General features: G+C 38.9%; 1 protein-coding gene across 6 annotated transcripts in view; it reads left to right on the forward strand.

Annotated features, from left to right (window-relative positions):
• The window catches only part of Dip2c (disco interacting protein 2 homolog C), a 408,243-nt gene that overhangs the window by 360,791 nt on the left and 22,377 nt on the right, over positions 1-25,075 (forward strand). For 3 of the 6 annotated variants that reach the window (XM_060372683.1, XM_060372684.1, XM_060372688.1), the window contains 7 exons: positions 536-647; positions 736-845; positions 2,770-2,900; positions 15,135-15,303; positions 16,978-17,148; positions 20,858-20,887; positions 22,366-22,427. In XM_060372683.1, the coding sequence (XP_060228666.1) occupies positions 536-647; positions 736-845; positions 2,770-2,900; positions 15,135-15,303; positions 16,978-17,148; positions 20,858-20,887; positions 22,366-22,427 (785 nt within the window). The remainder of the gene's footprint in view (positions 1-535; positions 648-735; positions 846-2,769; positions 2,901-15,134; positions 15,304-16,977; positions 17,149-20,857; positions 20,888-22,365; positions 22,428-25,075) is intronic. The other 3 variants (XM_060372685.1, XM_060372687.1, XM_060372689.1) reach the window with 1 other exon arrangement.

A 25,075-nucleotide genomic window follows, 5' to 3' on the forward strand; every position in this document is an offset into this window, starting at 1 on the left:
CACTCCTGTTAGAAAATACCTACAATGTATCTGCATGTGTAAAGAGCACATGCTGAGAGAGGAGCCTCTGATGTTTTTCCAGCATGAGAGAGTAATGTTAGGATACTACTTAGCCTCAGGAGTTTAGGACAAGGCGTCAGAGCTTTGTCTGTATGTGTGTCTGACCAGTTCTCTTGACTTTGCCAGACCCTAGCTGGCTCTTTAAGAACTAGTTTGGAAGTCCTAGCAGAAGAGAGATTCTAAACTAGAAAATGGCCTTCCACTACTGGAGAAGGTCATCCTCTTCAACGAAGAGTGATGTTACAGCAGTAAGACTGAGAAGCACTGAGGGAGAAAGAGCCAGGCAGATTAGCTGCAATTCTGGCAGATCATGGGTGACATTTGCAGCCAGATCAGTCCTGAGCTAGATCTTGGGACTTAAAGTTCTGTACTTTTAACCTATGAGGAACATTAGGTACATAAATGATGAGCGCTTCCAAGATTTGTCTATTTCTGGTATGCATTCATTCCTTCCTTTCTTGTCTGTGGTTCTCAGGTGAGTCGCTCTGCTTGTCTCATGACAACACAATTGATTTGTAAACTGCTTCGGTCCAGGGAGGCAGCAGCAGCTGTAGATGTCAGGACATGGCCCCTCATACTGGACACAGGTCAGCACTTAGACTGGCTTTCCATGCACTCTCTCATTATGGCCTTTAGAGCAGGCCAGCAGACTTACAGTTTTGTTTTTCTCTGCAGATGATTTGCCAAAGAAGCGGCCTGCCCAGATCTACAAACCTTCCAACCCAGACACACTGGCCTACCTTGACTTTAGTGTGTCCACAACGGGGATGCTAGCCGGTGTAAAGGTGAGAAGAGGGGTCTGCCTAATGGTCAGACCAGTGTGGACAACAGACAAGCCATGCACTGATTGCTCACTTACCTTGTTATATGTGGTTATATTCCAGGGATATATGGAAAGGGATATGATTTGATTTTCATACAAGCTGGAACACATATGAACTTTCAATACCTAATAGCTAATTACCAAATAATCTGGGAAAAGCTGGGGGCATAATTTACTCATATCTCCCTTGCCTAGCATGTACATTACCCTAGATTCAATCTTCACTTAAAAACAAAAACAAAAAGCTAACAATTTTTTTCACATTGTCATCGTCTTACTGCATGCCAGAATAGTATATACAATCTTCTTGCTTAATGGTTCTCAAATCTTCTTACTCTGCTCAGCATCTTTGCACTACATTCTTTTACCTATTAAACTTGAGCACAATCATAACCTAAAAGATTGCTACTTGGTAAGCTCCAGTGAGCCTTTTGCCTGTCAGAGGGTAGAACTACTGATCTCATCTAGAATCAACATCAGCATAGGTCAGATGTCAGGATCCTGTGCCTCAGGGTCTAAAGCCTCAGGAAGCCTTTTCCTTTTCATCTTTGCCTCTTAGTCAGTCGAACTAGGCCAAATTGGACTACTTATCTGTCACTTAGTGCTCAGACTTGACCTTTCCCGTAGAATTAGAAAAAGTACACCAAATAAGCTAGAGTATTAATTTTTTAAAAACTTCCTAAAAGAAATATTCTTAGACCAGGATGAGTTAATTACTGTCATCCTTAAGTGAGCTTTGAGCTTCTTGCTGTCAGAGCCAAAATAGAAACCCTTACTTCTGAATATTCTCATGGAGTATGAAAGTAGGAACTAGAATAGTAAACCTTGATTTAATAAAAGTGCATCTACATGAAACAGTTAGTACTATCTATGTGTATTACTTCTTGGTGACTCAGTTTTTTATGTACCATAGAAAAACTCAAAGAGATGGGTAACTAGACTTTCTTTCAAACTCCTAAAATGATTTTCTAATTTTTCATGATCTGTTTGATGAGTATGTGAAAAGAAGTATATTCTGATATGAGTTAATGAAAACCTGTATGTTTTAAGGGCTGAAAGGCACAAAAGAATAGGGGAAGTTGCCTGGCATATTGTCTGCCTCTTTGGTCCCATAGAGTTGCAGAGAGGTCATTTTTCTCTGGAAGAAATTCTTACTCAATTTTAGCTTTTGGATAAAAAGCTTGAGTTTCATTGAGTTAGAGGAGGCCATGAGTATTTTTTCTGTAATTAGTGCTATGTAATGTGTGTCTAGAGATTGGTTGTCTGCCCAGGGAAAGGATAGTTACTTAACACCAGCCAAAGCGAAATGCATTGAAAGGCAAGGGTGCTTAGGACATGCCACAGTGCAAATAAGGTAAGTAGCACATAGGCTTGAGGTTGCCTCGTGTCTGATACACATGCATTTGGAGATCTAAAGCATTATTATCCATTGCTGAGGTTACAAGGAGGGTCAAGAAGCTTTAAGTATGGTTTACATGTTCAAAATGGAAGATTTCCTAGTGTAGTGACTCATGGATGTAATTCATACAGCTCAAAGGGTTGAAGTAGAAGGAATGCCATGAATTAAAAGGCAGCTTAGGCTTAGCCAGCTTTGTGGGGAGTTCCAGGCCATGCTGACAGCACTTGTAAGACCATGCCTACTACCTACCTACCATGCGTTCCCCACCCCCAAAAAAAGAAAATAGGAAGACTACTAAGAACACAAGCATCCACCTTTTCCAGAACAATATAACCCAAACTTGCTTTAATTTTCTCTGGCCCTAAAAATCCCATTTTGGGGCATTTAATACAAATTACCATGAATTCAACACAGGCATGTTGTCCCACCGACGTCACTGAATGCTGGGTGTCCAGTCACTTACTTTTACTGCCTTTCTGTCTTTCAGATGTCTCATGCAGCCACCAGTGCCTTTTGCCGTTCTATTAAGCTGCAGTGTGAGCTTTACCCTTCTAGAGAAGTGGCCATCTGCTTAGACCCTTATTGTGGACTTGGGTTTGTTCTCTGGTGTCTCTGCAGGTGAGGTTTTTCTTTAACATCCTTAAAATGATTGTTTTTTGCTTTTCAAAGAACAGAAACCGTATGTTGTGGAGCTGAGAGTAGAAATTCTGACCCTTTGCCTCTCCCTGAGTCCCTAGCTCAGGACCAGAATGTAGTAACTGTGACACTTATACTTTCTACAGCAGTTAGATGACATTTTGAGGACGAATCCAGTGGGTAGACTGCCTCTGCTAAGGTACGGGAGATGTCTGCTACACGCTAATTTTTTCTTACCCTCAGAAGACTTGAATCTGAAGTCCTTACAGATTCAAGTAAGTCAGAAGTCCCCTGGCAGTCATACCTTTTGGGGATTATCAAAACTCTCACCCCCTCTTGCCTTTTCCCTGACTTTACTCAGTGGTGAACATGAGCTGGGGAGAGGTACAGAAGAAAGCCTATGATGCCTGAGCTCACGTCTGTGGTCATTGCATTCTTTTTTGCTACCAGCTTGGTGCTGGTTCTTAGAAAGTGCGCAGAAAATAATTACAGAATAAATGATAGAATAGAATATACAAATGGCTCTTTCCTGGCTCTTTTTCCCCCTGAATATGTATATATATCTTTTCTATAGGCATTTTATAAATAGAAAGGTATGTGTGATATCACATACCTGCAAGTCCAGCACTTAGGAGGTAAATAAAGGAGGATTAGGTTTAGCCTCAGTTACATTGCAGGAGGAGGAGGAGGATCAGGAGCTCAAGACCAGCATTACCATCACAGCAATTTTGATACCTGCCTGGAGCCATGTGAGCTTTTCTCAGAAAACAAAACTGAAGAATGTAACTGTTAACATTATCGCTTAAGAAATGGTGGACTTAGTAACTATCCATGATTATCAAGATGGCATATAGTCTTCCAGGTGTATTATCTAATGTAACATTTTTAATTAGCATTTTCTAGTATATCTAAGTATATGGAATATACTAACGTGGGTACCAGTGTTCCTGACCCAACTATCAACATGGTCTCAGTTTTCTTCTTGTATTTTTCTATGGACTGGTTTTTGTTGTTTGTTTGTTTATTTGTTTAATATTATTTGTGTGTGTTATTTGTGTTTTAATACAAATATAAAATTTTATCCATAATGTTTATGCCTATAAATTTCATAAGTATACATAACTATAGTTGTGTAAATGAGGTGGTATTATGTGTGATTTCTCAGTTTTTCATATTCACGATGGGTTTTTTCTTATGAATTTGAACATTCAGGGATAATTACTTTTAATGCATTTGTAATATTAATATTAATTATTCTACTGGAGCCTGAACATGTTTGTTGGAAAGTACGAAAGCAAGTAGAATTGAAACAATGACATGCCTAATAACTTCTTTGTGTGCCTCAATAGAGATGCAATTGCATTGAGTGTTTTAGCACTGGAGAAAGAGCTCAGAATATTTCCCATTTTATCAGCTGGGCCCATGTGCCCGAAGCCATCTATGCTAGCTGGGTACAAAGATTGAGTCTGTTCTGAACATTGCCTCTCTAAGAGGGCCATATTCATTTGGCAAAGGACTAGTCTACATACAGTCAGTAATGGAAGACTTTTTGGTTCTGTGGGCCTACCAGGCCTCCTCACCCCCACAACATGCTCAGAGAAGGAGCTTGTTCCAAGAGAATATAAGTTCTGGATTTGAATGATCTTTTAAGGGGGTTATCTATGCTGTTGAGAATGGCAAGGAATGTTTATTAGATGTTTTTGCAAATTCACTCAACAAGGCTCAAAGCTAAAGCATTCTGACCTGGGGGATGGTTCAATTGGTAAAATATTATAGAAAGCATGAGTTTGGTCCCAAGAACCCAATAAAAAAGCTAGATGCTGTGGCACACATTAATAATTCAGCACAGAGGCCTGGGAAGGTAGAGACAGGTGGATCTTTGGGGTTCACTGGTCAGCCTCCTTGGCTAATGAGAGACCCTGTCTCAAAACAAACAAACAACCTCAAGGTGAATGGTGCTTAAAGAACAATAGCTGAGGTGGTCCTCTGGTCTCTATGTACACATTCATACACAAAAAGATACAGGTTTCTTTGCTGACTGCCTCTGATATGAAATAATAAAGGCAATTGTTTAAATAGAAACAAAATGAGAGTCTGTAACTTCTATTTTTCAGAAACCTGGGCAAACAGATCACAAAGGACTTGTTTAAAAAAATTAAAATGTGGGGTTTTAAGTTCACAATCGCAAAGAGTTATAAATGAGAAGTTTCCATTTCTCATGCAAGCCAGTGCCTAGGACTAGGGACTGTCCAAATAGGTGCTTCTATGTGTAAGTATGCAGGCAGTACAGAGAAGGTGTCAGATCGAGGGGGCAGGACACTGGGTATGAAAGCTTAGGCAGAAGGAGGAGAGCATCCACATGGGAGACATCTGGTGCCAGCTCTGAGAGCCAAGTGATAGGAGCAAGTACAGGGGGCTTCACAGCAGCGAATTTCTTGCAAGTGGATTAAAAATAAATATACGTTTAAAATAATGAAGCTGAATTCTGTCTATAGGCACAGAAAGTACAGTTAACTCTTGATTCAGTTTTGTGTGTTAGTGTAAATTCATATTTACCAACATACATCAGTAGATTTAGAAATGTGGGTATAGGAGACTTAGTGGGAAAGAATGTTTGCTCTACAAGAAGCTTGCAGATGTGAATTTCAGTCTCCAGGACCCATATAAAAAGCTGGGCGTGGGTATGTGTGTCTGTAACCTCAGCATTAGTGGGTACAGAGAAACTATTTCCACAGCCTCACCAGCTATTCTGCCTGGGTAAAATGTTAAGCTCTCATCCAGTTCAGTGAGAGGGCCTGTCTCAAGGCATTAAGATGGAGAGTAGTAGAGGAAGACATCTACTGCCTTGTTCTGAATTTGGCATGAATGTGCACATACTCCTGCACATTCCCATTTATGTACCACATGTTCACTTGCATACATACACATAAGTACTACTATGAATGTCCTTTGTTTATGTGTGAACATATCTGTGCGCTCTGTCTTTGAAAGGACCTGTGAACAGCTACGTCCCAGTAGCAGTTAACACAGCTTTTAACCCCATCTATATTATTATAACATAATAATATTATATATAATATGATAATAGTCCTATAAAATGCACTTAAAACTCTTTCAAGAAATAACTTACTTTGGAGCTGGGACTGAATATGTTAAAAATGACCTTGAAATGTTATCTAGAAAACAAGGCAATATCCAAAGATTGGTGAGGATATATGAAAGTGAGAGACATTTTGAAGGGTTTCCCCTAGGAGAACCAGGGACGAATTGTGCATCAAAATAACAGATGCAATGATTATAACATTTTATGTCAAATAGGAAATGATCCAACTATTAAGATTTAATTAGGATACCAAATTGAAAAGTTGCTGAAGAATAAGAATTTATAAGTAGCTTCCCAAAAATCAGTTACTCATTGCAATGGTTAAAAGAGAAGTTTCACAGTAGAGAAGCCTAAGAAAAGGAATCAGAGGAACTGTCTTCAGTAGCAGTGGGGTGAGATCCTATTCCCCAAAATATGCTGCCAAAGATGATTGCTGCCAATCCTGTGGAAATACCAAACACCTAGGCTGAGGTGTTTGTCACAAGTGCTTGTCATCTTTACAAATTATGCCTTGAGAGTAAACAAACCTTTAAGAGTCAGCTGTTTCCGGCAGAAAGAACCTGAGAGACAGCAATGCAAGTGATGGGGGACTCTGAACCAGATCCTTCCACTACAAAATATGGAACTAAGACAGTTGGTGGAGCTGAACAGGCTAGGAGCTTTGGTGGAAGAAATGTATGTTTTCAGATTTTGGTAGCTTAATTGGTTTAATTTGCTAGCTTCACTGGCTGCTGGGAAACCCCTCTAATTCCTCCCCCATCCATATCTCTTGGGGTTGATAAGGCATGAGGTTGGCAACTTGATATCAAATGAATTAAAGGGAAAAAGTTATATTGACTATATTTGATACCTGTGGCTGTTTGAAAGTTAAGAAAATTGTAACTACAAATAGATATCTATCTATATATGCATACATACATATCTATTTTTGTTTTTTGTTCTAAACCAACCTTGAATTGTGGAATTGAAGATTTTACCAAGAGTTGTTGATAAAATTGGATTGTTTTGAAATATTTTCTAAGGTTTTGCATACTGTTTCAAAGTGTGTCAGAGACAGAAGCTAGAATGAAGCTTACTGGAAGAGGACTTGGCCAGCATACTGCAAAGCCCGCAGTTAGACCCCTTACTGTACCTACGCAAAAAGAAAAAAAGTATATCAGATGTTCATATTTATGCATTAGAATGTTTAATAAAAATATCAAATTTATAAACATGGGCCTGTTAATTGATTGTAATCTCTAGCAGAGCCTCAGCAGCCTTTATTGTAGAAATTGACAAAGATGATTCTCAAAATAACACTAAGGACTCCTAGTGTCCTTACATGCACTTATAATAGAATGTACAAAATGTGGAATATGATCAAAGTATAGTGGTACACATGTATGAAGATGTCATAATGAAGCCAATTGCTTTGTGAGCTAACTAAAAATAAAAAGGTAGCACACTGTACTTCTTGATTTTACAACTTATAGCAGAGTAATCAAGAAAACTAGACACTAGCATAGAGATGAAATCAATATAGATGTAGAGGTGAGTGGATGGATGGGCAGATGAGTATATATATATATATATATATATATATATATATATCAGACAAAACAGAAGCATATAGAGAGATAATCAATGAGAAAGAATTGAGAACCTAGAGATGAGTTCTTGCGTTTACGGTCAATTGAGTTTTAAAGCTGGGTGCCAGAGCAATTCAGTAGGAAGGCATACCTTTTAATAAGTAATACTGAAGAACAAAAAGTGTATATAGTGATGTAGAATGCATTCCACTAAGCACATGAGAAGTTGTGTAGCATTAATTAGGAAAATGCAAGTTAAAACTGCAGTGAGATGTACTCTGTACACACTAGACCGTATATAAGATGAGTGGGTAGGGCACAAAGCTGTAGAACCTATGTTTTTCTGGCTTAAAGATGTACACTATAAAGTGACAGTAACCACTAAAGTAGAACAATTGTAATTCTTATATGTAATGTTGATGGAAATATAAGCCAGAGACTCACAGTTTGTCAATGTATAAATATCAAACATAAATGTACCCTGTGATCTAGTAGTTCTATTGTTAGGTACCTACCAGGAAATGGGAAAGTATTGAAACATCTGCAGGAAGACTTGATGTCATTATTCACAAGAGGCTTAGTCAAAACCAGTGTAGATGACCTAGGTTAAGAAATGACCAACCAAGAGTCCATATGCTACCTGATAATATTATACAAAATCATAGAAATATCAGTTTTTAGTCATAAAATGGTTGATATGGTTAGAGGCAGTGTTGGCTACAAATAGACATAGAGATGACTTTGGGGTAATGTGAATGTTCTACAATAGGTGAGAACTATATGACTGGCCAGAGTCACAGAGAATCATTTCATTCTGTGTTTAATTGATATGGGTAAGTTTTATGTTATGAAAAGCAGACCCTAATTAAACTGGTTGATTGATTTGGTAGGCTTTTTTTTTTTTACTTTTTTAAAAAATTTATATATATTTTTTATTAATTACAGTTTATTCACTTCGTATCCCAACTGTAGCCCCCTTCCTTGTCCCCTCCAAATCCCATCCTCCCTCCTTCATCTCCAGTCCACTGATAGGGAAGTCCTCCTCCCCTTCCATCTGATCCTAGTCTATCAGGTCTCATCAGGACTGGCTGCATTGTCTTTCTCGGTGTCCTGGTAAGGCTGCACCCCCCTTGGGGGGAGGTGATCAAAGAGAAGGCCAATCAGTTCAAGTCAGAGACAGTCACTGTTCCTATTACTTGGGAACCCACTTGGACACTGAGCTGCCATGGGCTACATCTGTGCAGGGGTTCTAGGTTATCTCCATGAATGGTCCTTGGTTGGATTATCAGTCTCAGAAAAGATCCCAATGCCCCAATTTTTTTTCTCTCCTTGTAGAGTTCCTATCCCCTCCAGGTCTTTCTATCTCCCCCTTCTTTCATAAGATTCCCTATACTCTGCCCAGAGTTTGTCTATGAGTCTCAGCCTCTGTTTGATACCCTGCAGGGTAGAGTTTTTCAGAGGCCCTCTGTGGTAGGCTCTTGTCCTGTTCCCTGGTTTCTCCCTCTTGGCAAATCTCCATCCCATTTGCCTTTCTGAATGAGGATTGATCATCTTATGTTTTTTATACTCTGATCACACTCTTTCCCTACCTCAATCCCCCCAATCCTCCTTACCTCCTCATCCGCCAAATTCTATGCCCTCTGACTCTCTCAAAAAACAAAAACTTCAACAAACACACATATAAAAAAGGAAACCAAAATATACAAGTAAAAGACTAATAAGACAAAAAAAAAATGCCCAAACAAAAAATACAGAAAGTATACAAAACTACCATTGAGTTTATTTTGTGTTGGCTAACTACTCCTGGGCAGGGGCCTTACCCTGAAATGTGGCTAATATACCCAGTGAGACTTTATTGAAGAAAACTCAATTCTTTGCCAGCAGTTACAATAGTAGAGCTTTTTGGTTGGAAGAAGCTTGTTTGTTTTGAGACTGTCAGCCTCAGTTCTTTGCTACCTCAGTGCTTAGATTATAGGCTGTGCCACCACACCTGGCTGCAGCTTGCCTTTGGAATACCAGGCACAAAGAGTGTAGCCCATGTGTCTTTTCAAAATAAACTTCTTAATTAAGGAAGCTCAGCCTGGGCATACCCTGGGATAGTATGTGACTATATTGTTGAGCCAAACTTGATGCAGTTATCACTTGTTTGTATATGAGTTGTCATCTTGAAGTCAACTTAATTGCTAGTATGCAAATTAATATTATAAAGAAAAATGTCTTTTTCATCATTTGAAGTAGACTAGATCAAGTTCCAGAAAGTCTTACAAAATACTTTGTTCCATATAGGCCGCCTGTTCTTAAGTGGTTTGAACTTGACCATATGAGTATTTATAATCTGCCCAGAAAAATCAGTGTGTATAAAAATTGAAGATTCAGACTTTGCTGTATGGTTTGATAATGTCAAATTCAAAATTCATGAAACAGGTTAGAGAAATCACTATATGTCAATGATTGTCAATATTCCACAATAGCACTGTGGTGATATATTACATATAATATACATAATGTATTAATATATATATAATATGTTGGCTGTTTGTATGGGTTTTTTCTTACTTTTGATTTTCATGGGGTACTGAAGAGGTCAGTGACTCTATGTATAATGTTTACTAATGTGCTTGAAATTAGATGGCCCTGAATTCATTAACAATTCTGGGCCCAACATTTTTGTATGCTAAGACTTAAACCAAACAGTTCACTAATCCTGTTGTATATTGTTGGGAAATTAAGTTGTGGACTATTTCTCTCTAATGTTCTCCAATTTGGACTTCCTTATGCTAGCAATTTTAAAATTAAAATTGGGGATATGGATATGGCAGGTTGCCAGAATTGAAAAGAAAGTCATTATAAGTTTTATATACCTCAGTGTTTATTCCCTAAGGCATTAAACTCAAATGCCATTAAGTTTGTTTGGTGGTACTGGAAAGTACTTAATATGACCGCATAGCTGTTTAATTTTCAGCTTCAAAAATAAAATAAAAAAAAAAAAACTAAGAACATCTAATTAAGGTAGCATATTGGACTTTGAATCATGAATGGGCTGCATAGCATTTGATTTTAACAGAAACACTATGTTCCTTTACTTCTCAGTATAGAAAGACACATAGTGCTTCCTGGTAGGTAATTATGATTTATGGGATTTATAATGTGTAGGCTTGCCAGAGCTTAGACTCTTGCTGATGTATGGTTCTGTGTTTGGCCTTGAGGTAGTTCTTTTAATATTCATATAGTCAGGGTAAATTTTCCACTTATTCTGATTGCTGCTCAGTGCTACCTTGAGGCTTCTAATTGGAGATGACACACTAGCTAAATAATAAAGTTCTAATTCCAAGGCATACCTAGTTAGAGTCTAAATGAAGCCTCCCGATAGCAAATGAAATCCTAAATTTTAGTAAAATCACTTCAGGCGGGAATGCCTTACTCCCCTGGCCTTCGTGAGGAAAGCTACACATTTCTAGGAAAAAGACTAGGATGAGGTCATTATTCAAACCTCTCAAGCCAGGTAGAGACAGGGAAAGGATGTCTATTTTAGCTATGGTGTGCTCTGGAAATAACACCCAGTCTTCAATGATTGTTCATGGAGTTGGAGTGATGACTCAAAAGTTAAGAGCACATACTGGCTTGTAGAACACCCAGTTTTGATTTCTAGCACCCATACCAGGCAACTCACAACTGCCTGTAACTGCAATTCCACAGGGATGTGATAACTGACCTCTGCAACATTTCATTTCGTTAAACATAGAATATATTTTTAACATAGGTAGGTCTGGGTGAGGAGAGAAGGAAGCATAAGCCCTTAAATGGCATTTCTAGAGCTAAGAAGACATCTACTTTGCTGTCAGATCCCAAGTATAGTTCTTAAAATATTGGAAAATAATATGGATATCCTTTGAAAGAAAAAAAAAAGTAATTTTTTGGAAGGCTCATTTCTTGCTAGGCTTTGGGAAAACAGTGTAAAAAGCTTTGGTTCTGGATAAAAGGACAGCTGGATGTAAGTTTGCTCTCAAGGACTAAGCTAACCTCACATTTCATTGCCTAAAAAGTAACTTATAACAGGTAGTTATTTGAATAGTATATAAATCTATTATTATTATAGGTATACTTGTGTAATGTTATTTGAACTCTGTCAAAAAACCTTAGTGTAAAATGATCTTTAGAGATGGGTGTAATGACTCACACCTGTAACCTAATAGTTGCTGGGTTCTAACAGGAAGGCTGCCATAAGTTCAAGGCCAGCCTAAACTACAAAGTAAAATCTTGTCTCAATAAAACAAACAACAAAAAAATGTCTTTAATAAATACCCTTCAATGGCAAATCATTAAAAGAATTGTCCTACTATTGGATATTAGAATTATTTACATGGGGTTTTACTGATTATGACATATTCATTATAAACATTTACACATTTCCCTAGGGAAAGCAAATCAAAATCAAAGATAAGTACCATTTCATTCTACAGTAGGTGTACTGAAGCAGAGAATACCAGTTGTTGGCAAAGGATGCAGGGAGACTTGGATGATGTCTAGTAAGAATTCAAAATTATCAGTCATGATAGAACATGGTTTTAACGTTTCCCAAAAAGTTCATCACAGAATTACCCAGTAGTCCAGCAATTATATTCCTGAATATATGCCCAAAAGAAGTATTCAAACAGACGTTGATATAATAATGTTCCCTACAGCTTTATTCACAATAGCTAAAAGGTAGATGCCAGCAAAGTATCCGTGGAGAATGTGTAAACAACATGTAATGTGTACCCCCGGTCAAGTAGTATCCAGCTACAACATGGAAAAACTCAGACACACACTGCTATGTAAGCAACCTCCAAATTACCATTCTGAGTGAAATAAGCCATGATGAAGGGGACGTATTTGTATAATTCTACTTAAAGGGAGCATTTGAGATTGACACAGAGAAAGAATAGAGGGTAAGAGAAAAGAGATGGTAAATTATTATGTAAAGGATACAGAGTTTCTCTTTGAGTAGAGAAAGGGCTTGGAAATAGTGATGTTTACACATCCTTGCGCTTACAACAAAACCTGCTGATGTGCAAACTTAGAATTGGTTAAAAGGGTAAAGTTAGGGACTGGCTAGAGTAATAGTTTAGTGTTTAAGTACTGACTTCTCTTCAAAAAGACCCAGGTTCAACTATTAGCATGCACTGAACAGTTTACAACTGTCTGTAACTCCATTTCCAGGGGATCAGACACCTTCTGAACTCTGTGGGCACTAGGTGTACACTTGATGTACAGACATACATGCAGCCAAATGCTTATATGTATAAAATAGTGAAATGAATTTTTGAATGGTAAAGTTGATGTTATACGTGTTTATTGCCATGACATTTTATAAGTCAAAGCAAAAATAATCTACTTAAGAGTTGCAGGGCATGATGGGGAATAATATGCTTAGACTGTATTACACACTCATGTGGAACTGGTCTTATGTAACCCAATATAAGATAAGAATTTTAATTTTTAAAATTTTACTTTATGAGTATTTGCTTCCACATGTCTATGCACATTTGTGTCTGGTACCCATGGAGACATGAAGATCCCCTAGAACTAAAATTATAGACAACAGTTATGAGCTACCACATGGGTGCTGGGAATTGAACCTGGATCCTTTGGAAGAGCTGCCAGTGTTCCTAAATGCTGAGCCCCTTCTCCAATCCTAAGATAAGAGCTTTAAAAAGAGAAAAGAAATAGCCAATATAAAACATAATGATAATTTAAAGTCCGATTTTCTTTCTTTGTATGTACTGATATCATCATTCTCAAATTACTAACTACATTAGAAAGGCTGTACGAAAGGTCAGGATTTGCTATTTGGCAAAAATAAGTGAAACTTTGAAATGTAGAAATAAAGACAGAAATGAAAATTTGCTACCAGTACTCTTTTGCCATGTTCTCTCTACAGTGGTTCTCTATGTGAAGGATCCTATTTAAAATAAGTTTATGGGCTCATACAGTTTCCATTAATTTATTGAGCCAGCTGGGCTCTCTTGCTTTTTTAGTTTTGAAGTTTTTTAAAATGAGATTGCTAGAAAGATTACAGGTGTACACACACATACACACACACAGAGAATGAGAGAGAAAGAGAGAAAAAACAGATATGTCTTTTAATAGAACATAACAATGATCTGGGTTTCATATGAATTTTTGTATAGTGAAAATATCTCTTTAAATCTCAGAATATTTATCTGGGATTTTTTTTATTATAGAAAGTAGGATCAAGGACTGTTAATTCAAAATGATAAGCATTAAAAATGGCAGTTTCAGTGCTGGAGAGATGGCTCAGAGGTTAAGAGCACTCTTTCTTCTTCCAGAGGTCCTGAGTTTCAATTTCTAGCTACCACATGATAGCTCACAACCATTTATGATGAGATCTGCCCTCTTCTGGTGTGCAGGCATACATGCAGGGAAAATACTAAATAAAAGAATAGCAACTGCTATTCAAAATGACAGTTTGAACAAATACTTTATTTTTAAAGTCCATACCAATTACCTAATCAATTGATTGTTAATTAAAATATGTAATCTGTCATTTTCCTAAGTGTACTCTCAACTATAAAGATAAAAGATAAGGATGACTGTACTTGTCATTCTGTATGATGGTTTGGACATAATACAGGGCAGATTGACAGTAGGAAGATCAAGTGTCTGACTTCTTTTGATTGTCTTAATTTTCTTCCTATGGGGTTTTCTTAATCTGTTTGCATCTTTTTATTAATTATTATTATTTCTTACAATTTATTGTTTTGTATCCTTCCTCATCTCCTACCTGTCCCACCCTCCCCCTCGCTTCTCTCACTGTGCCTCTCCCCTAGTCCACTAATAGGGGAGGTCTTCCTCCCCTTCCATCTGACCCTAGCTTATCAGATCTCATCAGGACTGGCGTATTGTCTTTCTCTGTGGCCTGGCAATACAATTCTTTACAGAACTTGAAAGATCAATTCTCAATTTCATACGGAAAAACAAAAAACCCAGAATGCTAAAACAATCCTGTACAATAACAGATCTTCTGGAGGTATATCCATCCCTGATCTCAAGCTGTATTATAGAGCAACAGTAATAAAAACTGTATGGTACTGGCAGAGAAACAGGCTGGATGATCAATGGAATCAAATAGAAAACCCAGAAATAAATCCACACACCTATGGATACTTGATTTTTGACAAAGAAGCCAAAACCATACAATTGAAAAAATATAACATCTTCAACAAATGGTGCTGGTCTAACTGAATATCTACATGTAGAAAAATGCAAATAGATCCATATTTGTCACCCTGCACAAAAATCAAGTCCAAGTGGATCAAAGACCTCAACATAAAACCAGACACACTAACCCTGTTAGAAGAAAAAGTGAGGAAGAGTCTGGAACTCACTGGCCCAGGAGACAATCTATTTGTATCTTGCTCTTCTATTTATCTTACATATGAAATTTTCTTGCTTGAAGTGGTCCTGTTTCTCAGTGATGAATGTTACTGTGTCTTTCCCACCTGCTCTGGGTCTCAGCCCTGATGGCCTCTCTTGTGTCTGCAGTGTATACTCGGGGCACCAGTCCATTCTGATCCCACCCTCTGAGCTGGAGACCAACCCTGCCTTGTGGCTTCTTGCTGTGAGTCAGTACAAAGTCCGCGATACCTTCTGTTCCTATTCAGTGATGGAGCTTTGCACCAAGGGGCTGGGCTCACAAACTGAGTCTCTCAAGGTAAGCAGCCCCTGCTAGAGCCTCCAGGTTCACCAGCACTCCAGGACACGCTAGTCCTGAAAAGGACACTCACATTGGGTGAGGCCATCACAGTCTTCCCAAAGAACTGAAATGTGATCTGATTGTAGATTGATTTGGGGGAAATGAGGTTTTAGGTTTTCCCCATGAATACTTTCCTCCTGTCACAGATACTAATAAACAAGATTGTAAAGTATTTTGTCCTAAATTGCTCCACCAGTGTTCAAAAAAATGTTAACTTTTTCTCTGTTTCTACCTGATTTTGATGTTCAAGTAGAGAGTTTTAAGTTTACATGTACGCGTTTAGTTTGTTGGGAGGTCCTTATTTGATGGTCTACACTGTAACAAAAATTCATTTTGCAACTAAGTGAAAAGTGTTTTGGTTTTCACTTTTTTTTCTTTTTGATTTACACTGAGAACAGTGTTTCCCTCTACTTAAATTAGGGCATTTGATAGACATATTTTCATGATAATTTGAATAATTGTTAGTTAATGGTAAGAGGGAAAAATAATGCTAATACATATCTTGGTATTATTCCATCCAGCTATTCTTTGCCTGTATGTGCAGTGTGTGTGTGTGTGTGTGTGTGTTTATAACTGTACAGGTTATTTACGTTTGTATGTGTACACGTAAAGAGAAGCAGAACGTAGGACATTTATTTCCTCTGAATTTTTTTCTATTCATCGCAGTGCAATGAAACAAAATATGTAGCTGTGATGTTAATCTATATAAATGGAATTTTATGAAATTACATATTTACATAAGGAAGAGTTACAGAGAGTAATTATCTCTTAGTCTGTCTATATTACATTACAAAATGGTCAGGTGCATTTTCATTAAGTTTTGTTGTTAGCATGTACATAATAATCAGAACTATCACAATTGAGTGGTAACCATTACATTTCCGTTGATACTTGCCACAGCTCTGTGAATCAGGATACGCCACTGTCTTCCTTTTTATTTTTTATGAATTTATTCTCTCATATATTACATCTTGACTGCAGTTTTCCCTCCCTCCCTCTGCCCCCAGTTGATAACCCCCACCTTCTCCTATCCCTAGCCACTCCTCCTCTGTTTCCCTTCAGAAAAGGGCAGGCTTTGCAGGGATATCAACAATCATGGCATATCAAATTGCAGTAAGATTAGGCACAACCTCCCCTGCCCCGACCTAAAAAAGAGTATTAGTCCTTTGGAACTGGAATTACTGGCAGATGTGAGCCCTGAGGTATAGGTAGGGTCCTCTAGCCCCATCATGTGTACATTCCTGTTAGGTCATGCCCAAAAGAATGTACACTAATGCCTGGTCCTCTCCAGTAAGAGTGCTTCCCTCAGCCTTTTTTCTGGGATTCTTGCTATCATTTCAAACATGTTTTCAATGTCATCTTTACTATTTTGAATATCTGTATAGTTTTGTTTGTTTATATGTTTGGCTTTTTGATTGGTTTGGCTGGGTTTTTTGTTTGTTTGTTTTTGGTTTTATTGTACTAACATCCTCAACTCTGGCTTACAGAACATTTTGGGGACAGATGGCACTAGAAATCAAGAGCAGTGTTGGGTTCTCACTGTTCCTGAGGAATTCTGAATGAAAGGGTGTCTAGGTTACACACAGCTACACATATTGATGGCTTAGTTAGTATCCCTGTCCTTATTTCCAGGCACGAGGACTGGACTTGTCCCGAGTAAGAACCTGTGTGGTTGTGGCAGAAGAGCGTCCCCGAATCGCCCTCACACAGTCTTTCTCAAAGCTCTTTAAGGACTTGGGCCTCCACCCACGGGCTGTTAGCACTTCCTTTGGTTGCAGAGTGAACCTGGCGATTTGCTTACAGGTAAGTTTTATTGAAACCAGTGAGTGCTGTGTCAGAAGACTGAGTCTCAATGACAGGTGTGCAGTGCAGACCTGTTCAGTGAATTTTCCTTGACAGATGCTTGCCTTACCTCGGACATATCTCTTTTCATCACACAGATTTGGTGCACACATTTTTCTTTTTCTGTTTATAATTGGAGACTACATTTATAGTTATTATTCACTTCCTGGGCCCTGGAAATGACTTGTGGATAGAAGTGCCCACTGTCAAGACTGATGATCTGAGTTTGATCCCTAGAAACCACATGGTAGAAGGAGAGAACTCCCTGCAGGCTGACTGTGGTGCATATGTTCAGCATTCCCCTCCCCACCATACACAAACAAATGAGTGTAATTCTAAAAATGAAGGAGTAAATTAGGGATTTGTTTTTATTTTGCAAACATCTTCTTCACCAGTGGCACCCCGCTGTTTTTACTACCCAGTCTCGCATCTCTCTTTACCCTTCTTCAGTCTCATGTTGAACCATGTTCTCTTTTATGGAATCATCTATTCCTTTCCTTGCTGACACTTCAGTCTGCAATGTTCCTGCCTAAAATGGGCTGTCCACCATCCACATGGCAGAGGTTATGTCCTCTTCCTGGTCCCTTTTGAGGCTTTTCAGGCTCCATAGCTGCAAGGGCCTTCCTTCCTCTTTCTTTTCTTGCTCTACACTTTTATTCATGTCTTCTTGCAGATGTGCCAGTGAATAGCTTCACTAATGACTCTCTTCAGAGCACAACACACTCACAAATATTGATGCTGTCACTTCTGAGTATGGCTAAGTTTCAGAAAAGTGCTGAAACTGGAGTCCTTTAACCATCAACCGTATGCATTTCAGCAGAAGTTGCATCAGTTAGATGAAGAATACTCACTTGCTCAGAGCTTAGTGTCCCCTATGTAGCACTTCTGAGTTTTCTTCAGAATAAACTCAACCCCTCAGCATCCCACCCTTCCTCCCTCATCTCCTCCCATGCCCCTCTCCAAGTCCACTTATAGGGAAGGTCCTCCTCTCCTTCCATCTGACCCTAGCATATCAGGTCTCATCAGAAGTGGCTGCAATGTCTTCCTCTGTGGCCTGGCAAGGCTGCTCCTCCCTTTGGGGGGGGTGGGTGCTGCAAAATGTATCCAACATCTTGATTAGGACACTTTCTAGTTAGTTCACCCATACACATAAAGGATAAAGTTTAGTCATTGGTTTTTACAATGAGAGAAGGCCCTAGAGAGGTTAAGTGGGCTTTGCTAATTGACAGAAATATGGAGTAAAAACAAAGAAATCTATAAGAATGAGCCATTTCTCATTTTAGGAATGACATTTCTCAGAAACTTGAGACATAAAATGATATAATTTTAATTTGTTGAATTTATGATGAAAGTAGATATTAGAACTTTAGTGTTTAATTAGCTTTAACAAAAGTTTTTTGTTGTTTATTTGTTTTGTTTTGTTTTGTTTTCAAAGCAAGGTCTCACTATGTAGCTGTGGCTGTCCTGGAACTCACAATGTAGACTAGGCTGTCCTCAAACTCAGAGATCAGCCTGCCTGTACCTCCCAAGTGCTAGGATTAAAGGCATGCACCACTATGCTCAGCCTGACATCTGTTGCTACAGTACTGTTATTGTTTATCCAGTGTTAGGGACAATTTCCCATAGCCTTGACTGCTTGCTATTTAAAGCAGAGAAACTCTCTGCACTTATTGAGAACATAAAAATTAGCATCCCCTTTTCATTAAAGGAAGAGAAGGAAAAATAATGGCCTTCTATCTCCCAAAGGAGACCTCAGTTGTTGTTTTCTCATTAAGGAAAAAGAATTTAAAAAAAATTAAATTTGAATGCTGACTTTTTATCACATTGGATAAGCTGAGTGATTTATCTGAGTGAAAAGCTTGTGTATAAATAAGATTGCAGAATTAAATCAATAGTAATAGTTCTAATCAACCTTAAATTTTGAAACTCCTACAAAGAAAGAGAAATACAGTTATCATAGTGAGAAAAATAAGAGTCCTTGATCATTAAATAGAACAAAATAGAATGCTCAGAGGGCAGTATAAATCTCTCTCAGCATAAAACAAATAGCTAAAATAAGATTTTAATTAATTTGAGCTTTCAAGCCACTTGTTTTCTTCTGCCATGTTCTTAGATGAGAGAAGTAAAAATAAAGTGTTGTCAGAAATTTTTGCATGTTCTGGGGAGTTAGTTACTGTCAACTACAACATTCTGTTTTTCTCCTGCTATATGTTGTCCTTGATAATTAAGCCTCCAGTCTGAGATCATGGAATTTTTATCCTCCATCATTTGACTTGTTCTTTGTTACAGTCAAGAAAAGTTTCTGGGTTTCAGACTATGCTTTGAACCAAGGAACCAGAACCTGAGCTTGTCATTTAAATTCAGTGGGACCACAAAGCTGCACTACTCTCCAGCCTGAGCACTTGCATGTTGCTTACCAGCTCTGTAAAAGGATGCCCTCACTGGGCATGTTTTTCTACAGGGTCATAGTAAAGAGGTCAGGCCTGATGTTGTATGCTCTTTTCAGAAGATTCAGATTAAAGCAAAAACAGATAATATGTGAACAAATGGGCCATGTTCCAGTAAAACATTTCAAAACTAGATAGTCTTTGGCTGGTCCCTTGACAGCTAATAACATAGACTAGCAGATTACAGGCCAGTGAATAGGCTGGATTTTCACTATCTTTTTCGCAAACCAAACTTGCTTGCCTAGCCCACCACCACTCTCCCTAAAAAATTAGGGTTTTTTTGTTTGTTTGTTTTGTTTTTTCTTTTTTCTTTTTTTTGAGACAGGGTCGCATGTAACCCAGGTTGACATCATACTTGATATATAAAGAGGGAGAAATTACCTTCAGACCTCAAATGCACCTTTGATGCTTTTCTCCTACTAATCTTATGAATAGGGTAAGGTACTATAACTGTAAATACTTGTCCTCACTATCATAGTGAGAAACTTAAAATTATTTAAGGAGCTGAAGAGGTGGCTTAGAGGTTAAGAGCATATACTGCTCTTGCAGAAGACCTGAGTTTGTTTCCCAGAACCTGTGTCAGACATAACTCCAGCTCCAGGGAGATCTGACACCTGTGCCCTGCATTAGCACCCATGTTCAGAAACACAGACATACCTGCATAGACATAATTAAAAATAAAATACATCTTTTAAAAACTGTTTCACTGAAGTCGTTAGATTGAACCAATGAAATATATACTTTGACGTGAACCAATAATATATATATATTATTGGTTCACGTCAAAGTATATATATATATATATATATATATATATATTCAAGTGCCATTGGAAAGAGGAAGCTCAAAGCACCATGAAGTCACTAGAGATGCACTGTCTACATTACTGATAGATACTGAAACAATTGATATACTATGGTCTGTCCTCTATTTCTCTTTTGTGCTCTGTGGATATGTTGACATCTTTTCAATTTTTTTTCTACCTTTAACAGTATAGTGATTAATTTTAATGGTTTCCATATTTGACATTGTTTTGATCTTGTTTTTACTTTGTTCCCTGCTTTCTGCATTCTCCCCCAACTCCATCCCTCCCTTTTCTTCATCCCATCCTTTATTGTTGCATTGTTTTGTTGTGTGTCTCCTATGTATGTCCTTTGTGTTTGATGTCTGTTGGCCTGGTGTATTCTCCTTCTTTCTTGTCCCCACCCTCTTGCTGCTTGTAGCCCCACAGGCTGTGGACACTGGCCGAGCAGGTAGGGGACTTTTCTGTTCATCACACCAGTGCATAACCCACATCCGTACCTCCTGCCTTTCCAGCTTCCAACATTGGGACAAGTTGGAAAGGCAATGCAGCGATTGACAGGCAGTCTGTAGGCCTGTAGCTGGGGTACCACCTAGAAAACCACCACATAGATGGTGCATCACCATGAATGCAATCATTGGTTCACTTGCTGATTGGGTCTACTTCTATTCCCCACCATTCTCCATTTTTCAGAACCTGTTGCTTATTTTTAATTGACCACTTATGGTTATGAGTCTCACATTGATCACTTCAATAGTGTTTTTCCACCTGCTGCTCTATAACACATCTCCACTGAATAAGTACAAGGTGGAAAGAACATCATTTGTTGGCCACTGACACTGTAAACATCCAAGTCTTATTTGCATGTGTTTTCCTTTTTCCTGCTTTCGGTGGTATAAACCCAGTGACCACTATCCCTGAATATTAAAACAAAAAGGTGGTGGAATTGTTTTATTCTAGACAGTGTTTCAGTATGTAGCCCTAGGTGGCCTGGAACTCAAAACTACCCACCTGCCTCTGCCCCTTCTTCCTGAGCATTGGGAGTAAAGGCATGTACCAACATGTCCAACAAAGCTGTCATTGTTTTTATTTAAACATACTTTTGGTACAAAATTGAGATTCTTAAAGAAATGTAGTACAATTCAAGTAAATTCTGAAGGGCTTAACTTTCTCCACTCCATTTACAAATGTGTTGTGTTTGCCATGTTTTTGAACCTTCTTATTGTATTGCTTTATCATATGTAAACTATTTTGTCATTTCAATAATGCAGACCTTCCTCCAGCAGAAGCCATTGCTCAGAGATCAGTCCAGTATATTTTTAGAAGATATTTATGATGCTGAGATGAGATTTCTGGACTGCTGTGCTAAATGAAGACAGCTCAGAGTATTTACTGCTCAGCTGACTTGGAAAAACGTAGAACCTCCCTGACTTATGTCACAGACAAAAATAACCTTCTAGAGGCACAAGCAGGATTAAAAGAACAAAATAATTATCTCTTGTATCTTCCTCCTCAATCTGTCAGGTCCTGTCACACCTCTGCTTCAGTATCTTCCCGTCTAAAAATAGCCTTTCTGAATGTCTATAGTGGAAATTTCTCAGCAAGAGACCCTTATTATCTTGACAACCCACTTTTGCAACCAAACTTTTTCTTGTAAATATGTTCTATCCCTCCATTCATTCTTATACATGTGTGGCTGGGGTCAAGCTTTGTGAAGGGCCAGAGTGATCCTAAGGTGTTCCTTTTGGGAATTTAGATGATCAAACTTGATGTTAAAGGCTACTTGGAGAGAAGTTGGTTTAGCACCATTAGTCCTTAGGGTTTTTTATTCAGCTTAAGGTTTTACCAAACTGCTTACCGTTAGTAAAAAGTATAGACAAAGCTTCTTTCCATGCAGAAAGATTAACTACACTGTGTTGTTGTTTTCAGGGGACATCTGGACCTGACCCCACAACTGTCTATGTTGACATGAGAGCCCTGAGACATGACAGGTACGGGTTCTGTCCTCTCTCTCCTTTTCCTCTCTTCCTCCATTGTTGGTGGTCCAGCACAGTGGTCCAGTAGATATCCAAGTTAGAATGAAAGTAGCTGTGATTACTTGTTCAGAGTGTCACTGTATGGATAAAGTGCATGGCTGTGCAAATTGGCTGAAGCTTACCGATAAAAACTTGGTAGTACAAGTCTGACGGTATGACTAGAAATACCAGATAAACTGGAAGCCATGGCCATCTCAGTCAGGCTCCAGTTTGTATGTCAATATAGCTCAGCGTTCTAGATACAGTTCTACATGAGAAGTGTGTCTATGTGTATATGTGTGTGAGAGAAAGAGATTTTGTAAAAATAAAATATGTTTTTATAAAAAATTAAAGTAGAAGTAAACTGGACTTTTCTGTGAAACTACTCAACAAGATTTTTAAATGGAGCTATTGGTGTGTGCCCATTTGTGGTTTTTTTGTTGTTTTTTGTTTTTGTTTTTGTTTTTTGTTTTTATTAAGTATGTCTTAGGAAGAGAAGGCACAGGCATTCAAGATAAGTCCTTTTGGAGGAAGCCCTGTCTCAATTAGAAGGACCAATTGAGACGTCCATCAGAGAAGAAAAAAAAATGTTATTATTTTAAATTAATACTTCTATTGAAATGGTTTGTGTTCTAATTGGTGGCCATGGGAGTGCTCCATCGTTGTTGCACAGATGTAAGCATAGGTTGATATATTTCATAGGTGACTAGGTTTTACACGAATGTGTTGCTCTAAAGCAGATAGCATGCTATTTACCCTGTGTTTTCTAGACATTCACTCACCTATCAACACTGGGAAAACAGCCAAAGAGTCTTTGTGTGGTTAGGGGTGAGGGCATGGGATGCAGCTTGTACCCCTACCTAGTAGGCAGCTGAAACTCTTCAGAGACAAGAATTAGTGTCTCTGCAGAGTGAGGGGGTTCCTAATTTGTTGGCCAGGTGAAACATGGCAACCCCCAGGAGACCAGGATAGTCACCACTCCCTACTCTCACAAGTCTGTGAGCACCCATAGCCAATGTTAGGCTGTATCTGGAGTCATTTCTGATTGGTACAATTTGCCTTCAAAAGTGATATTCTGCCATGTAGTTGGTAGAGGTCAAGGACACTGCCCACACCTTGCAGTGCATGGAACAAGTGCTACAATAGCAGCAGCACCAAACAGAAGCCAGCTGCACTCGTGTAGGTGGCCTACCTGGCCTGCACAATCCTGTTAGACTCTCACTTCATCACAGATGATCAGAGGCTATATCATTAAAGCCCCTTACATGGATGCTGGGGACCAATGAAAATTACTTTTCTCTCTTGGTTTTTTTGCTTTTTTTTTTTTTTTTCAACAGAAATCTCAAACATTTCATTTTTAGCAATGAAGACCCAGGAGCCAGATGTTGGGTTGAAAGCATGTTAGTTCATAGAGGCAGAGAAAGTAGAGGGGCTGACCTTTCTCTTCAGCCAAAGTCCCCAAAAGAGGAATGTTCCTTCCCCATGCCATCTCAAAGAAAAACAAAAACAAAACTCAAACTGAATGACCCCTTTCTACTTCCTGTGTACCTCTCTATCCATCCTCCTGACTTCTTCCTCTCTTCAGTTTTTTTCCTATCTTCACTCCTTGTAAACTGGTTTCTAGCTCCATCTCTTGACCTATGATTATCTTTATTTAGTTCTGTTTATAATATTCAAGTAGAAAGCTCTTGGATTAAACGTGTGTTCTACGGCTTAGTCATACTACAACTAGAAACAGGTTTTTCCAGTACACAACACAATGTCAGGGTTTACAGTATGATCAAATATCCTGAAACACCCCTCAGCACTGTCCTTCACAGAACCAGGTTCTGGCTAGTGAGAGTTCAGTTATGGAGCACCAGCATTAGAACAACTGAATAACTTGTCCCGGTGTCGGTGGTGTGAGGATCTCCAAGTGACAGCTTCTGCATCTGAAAACAAATCCACTGAACTGTAAACTTTACTGTAAGCCTTGTCTCCATACCAGCAGTGACCCTCCAGCAGTTCTGCTTTTGGCTTGGCGCCCAAATACAGAAAGAGCAGATTTCTCAATGCAGTGTGGTTGGATGTCCTCTTGTGTTAGGAGTACTTGAGCGACAGGGAAGGCCTAAAGTTTGGATGTGGGGTTTTTCTTTTGAGAAAAGGATAGAATATCTCAAGAACTATTTTTTCTTTTTTTTTTAAATCTTTTCTTCACAATTTATTCATTATATATCCCAATTGAAGCCTCCTCTCTCAACTCCCTCCCACTTCCCCTCATTCCCACCCTCCCTCCCTCCCTCCCACTTCCCCTCATTCCCACCCTCCCTCCCTCCCACTTCCCCTCATTCCCACCCTCCCTCCCTCCCTCTTCCCTCATTCCCACCCTCCCTCCCTCCCTCTTCCCTCATTCCCACCCTCCCTCCCTCCCTCTTCCCTCATTCCCACCCTCCCTCCCTCCCTCTTCCCCTCATTCCCATCTTCCCTCCCTCCCTCCCTCCCTCCCTCCCTCCCTCCCTCCCTCCCTCCCTCTTCCCCTCATTCCCACCCTCCCTCCCTCCCTCTTCCCCTCATTCCCACCCTCCCTCCCTCCCTCTTCCCCTCATTCCCTCCCTCCCTCCCTCTTCCCCTCATTCCCTTTCCCT

The sequence above is a fragment of the Meriones unguiculatus genome, chromosome 19, assembly GCF_030254825.1.
Source record: "Meriones unguiculatus strain TT.TT164.6M chromosome 19, Bangor_MerUng_6.1, whole genome shotgun sequence".
Classification (NCBI taxonomy): domain Eukaryota; kingdom Metazoa; phylum Chordata; class Mammalia; order Rodentia; family Muridae; genus Meriones; species Meriones unguiculatus.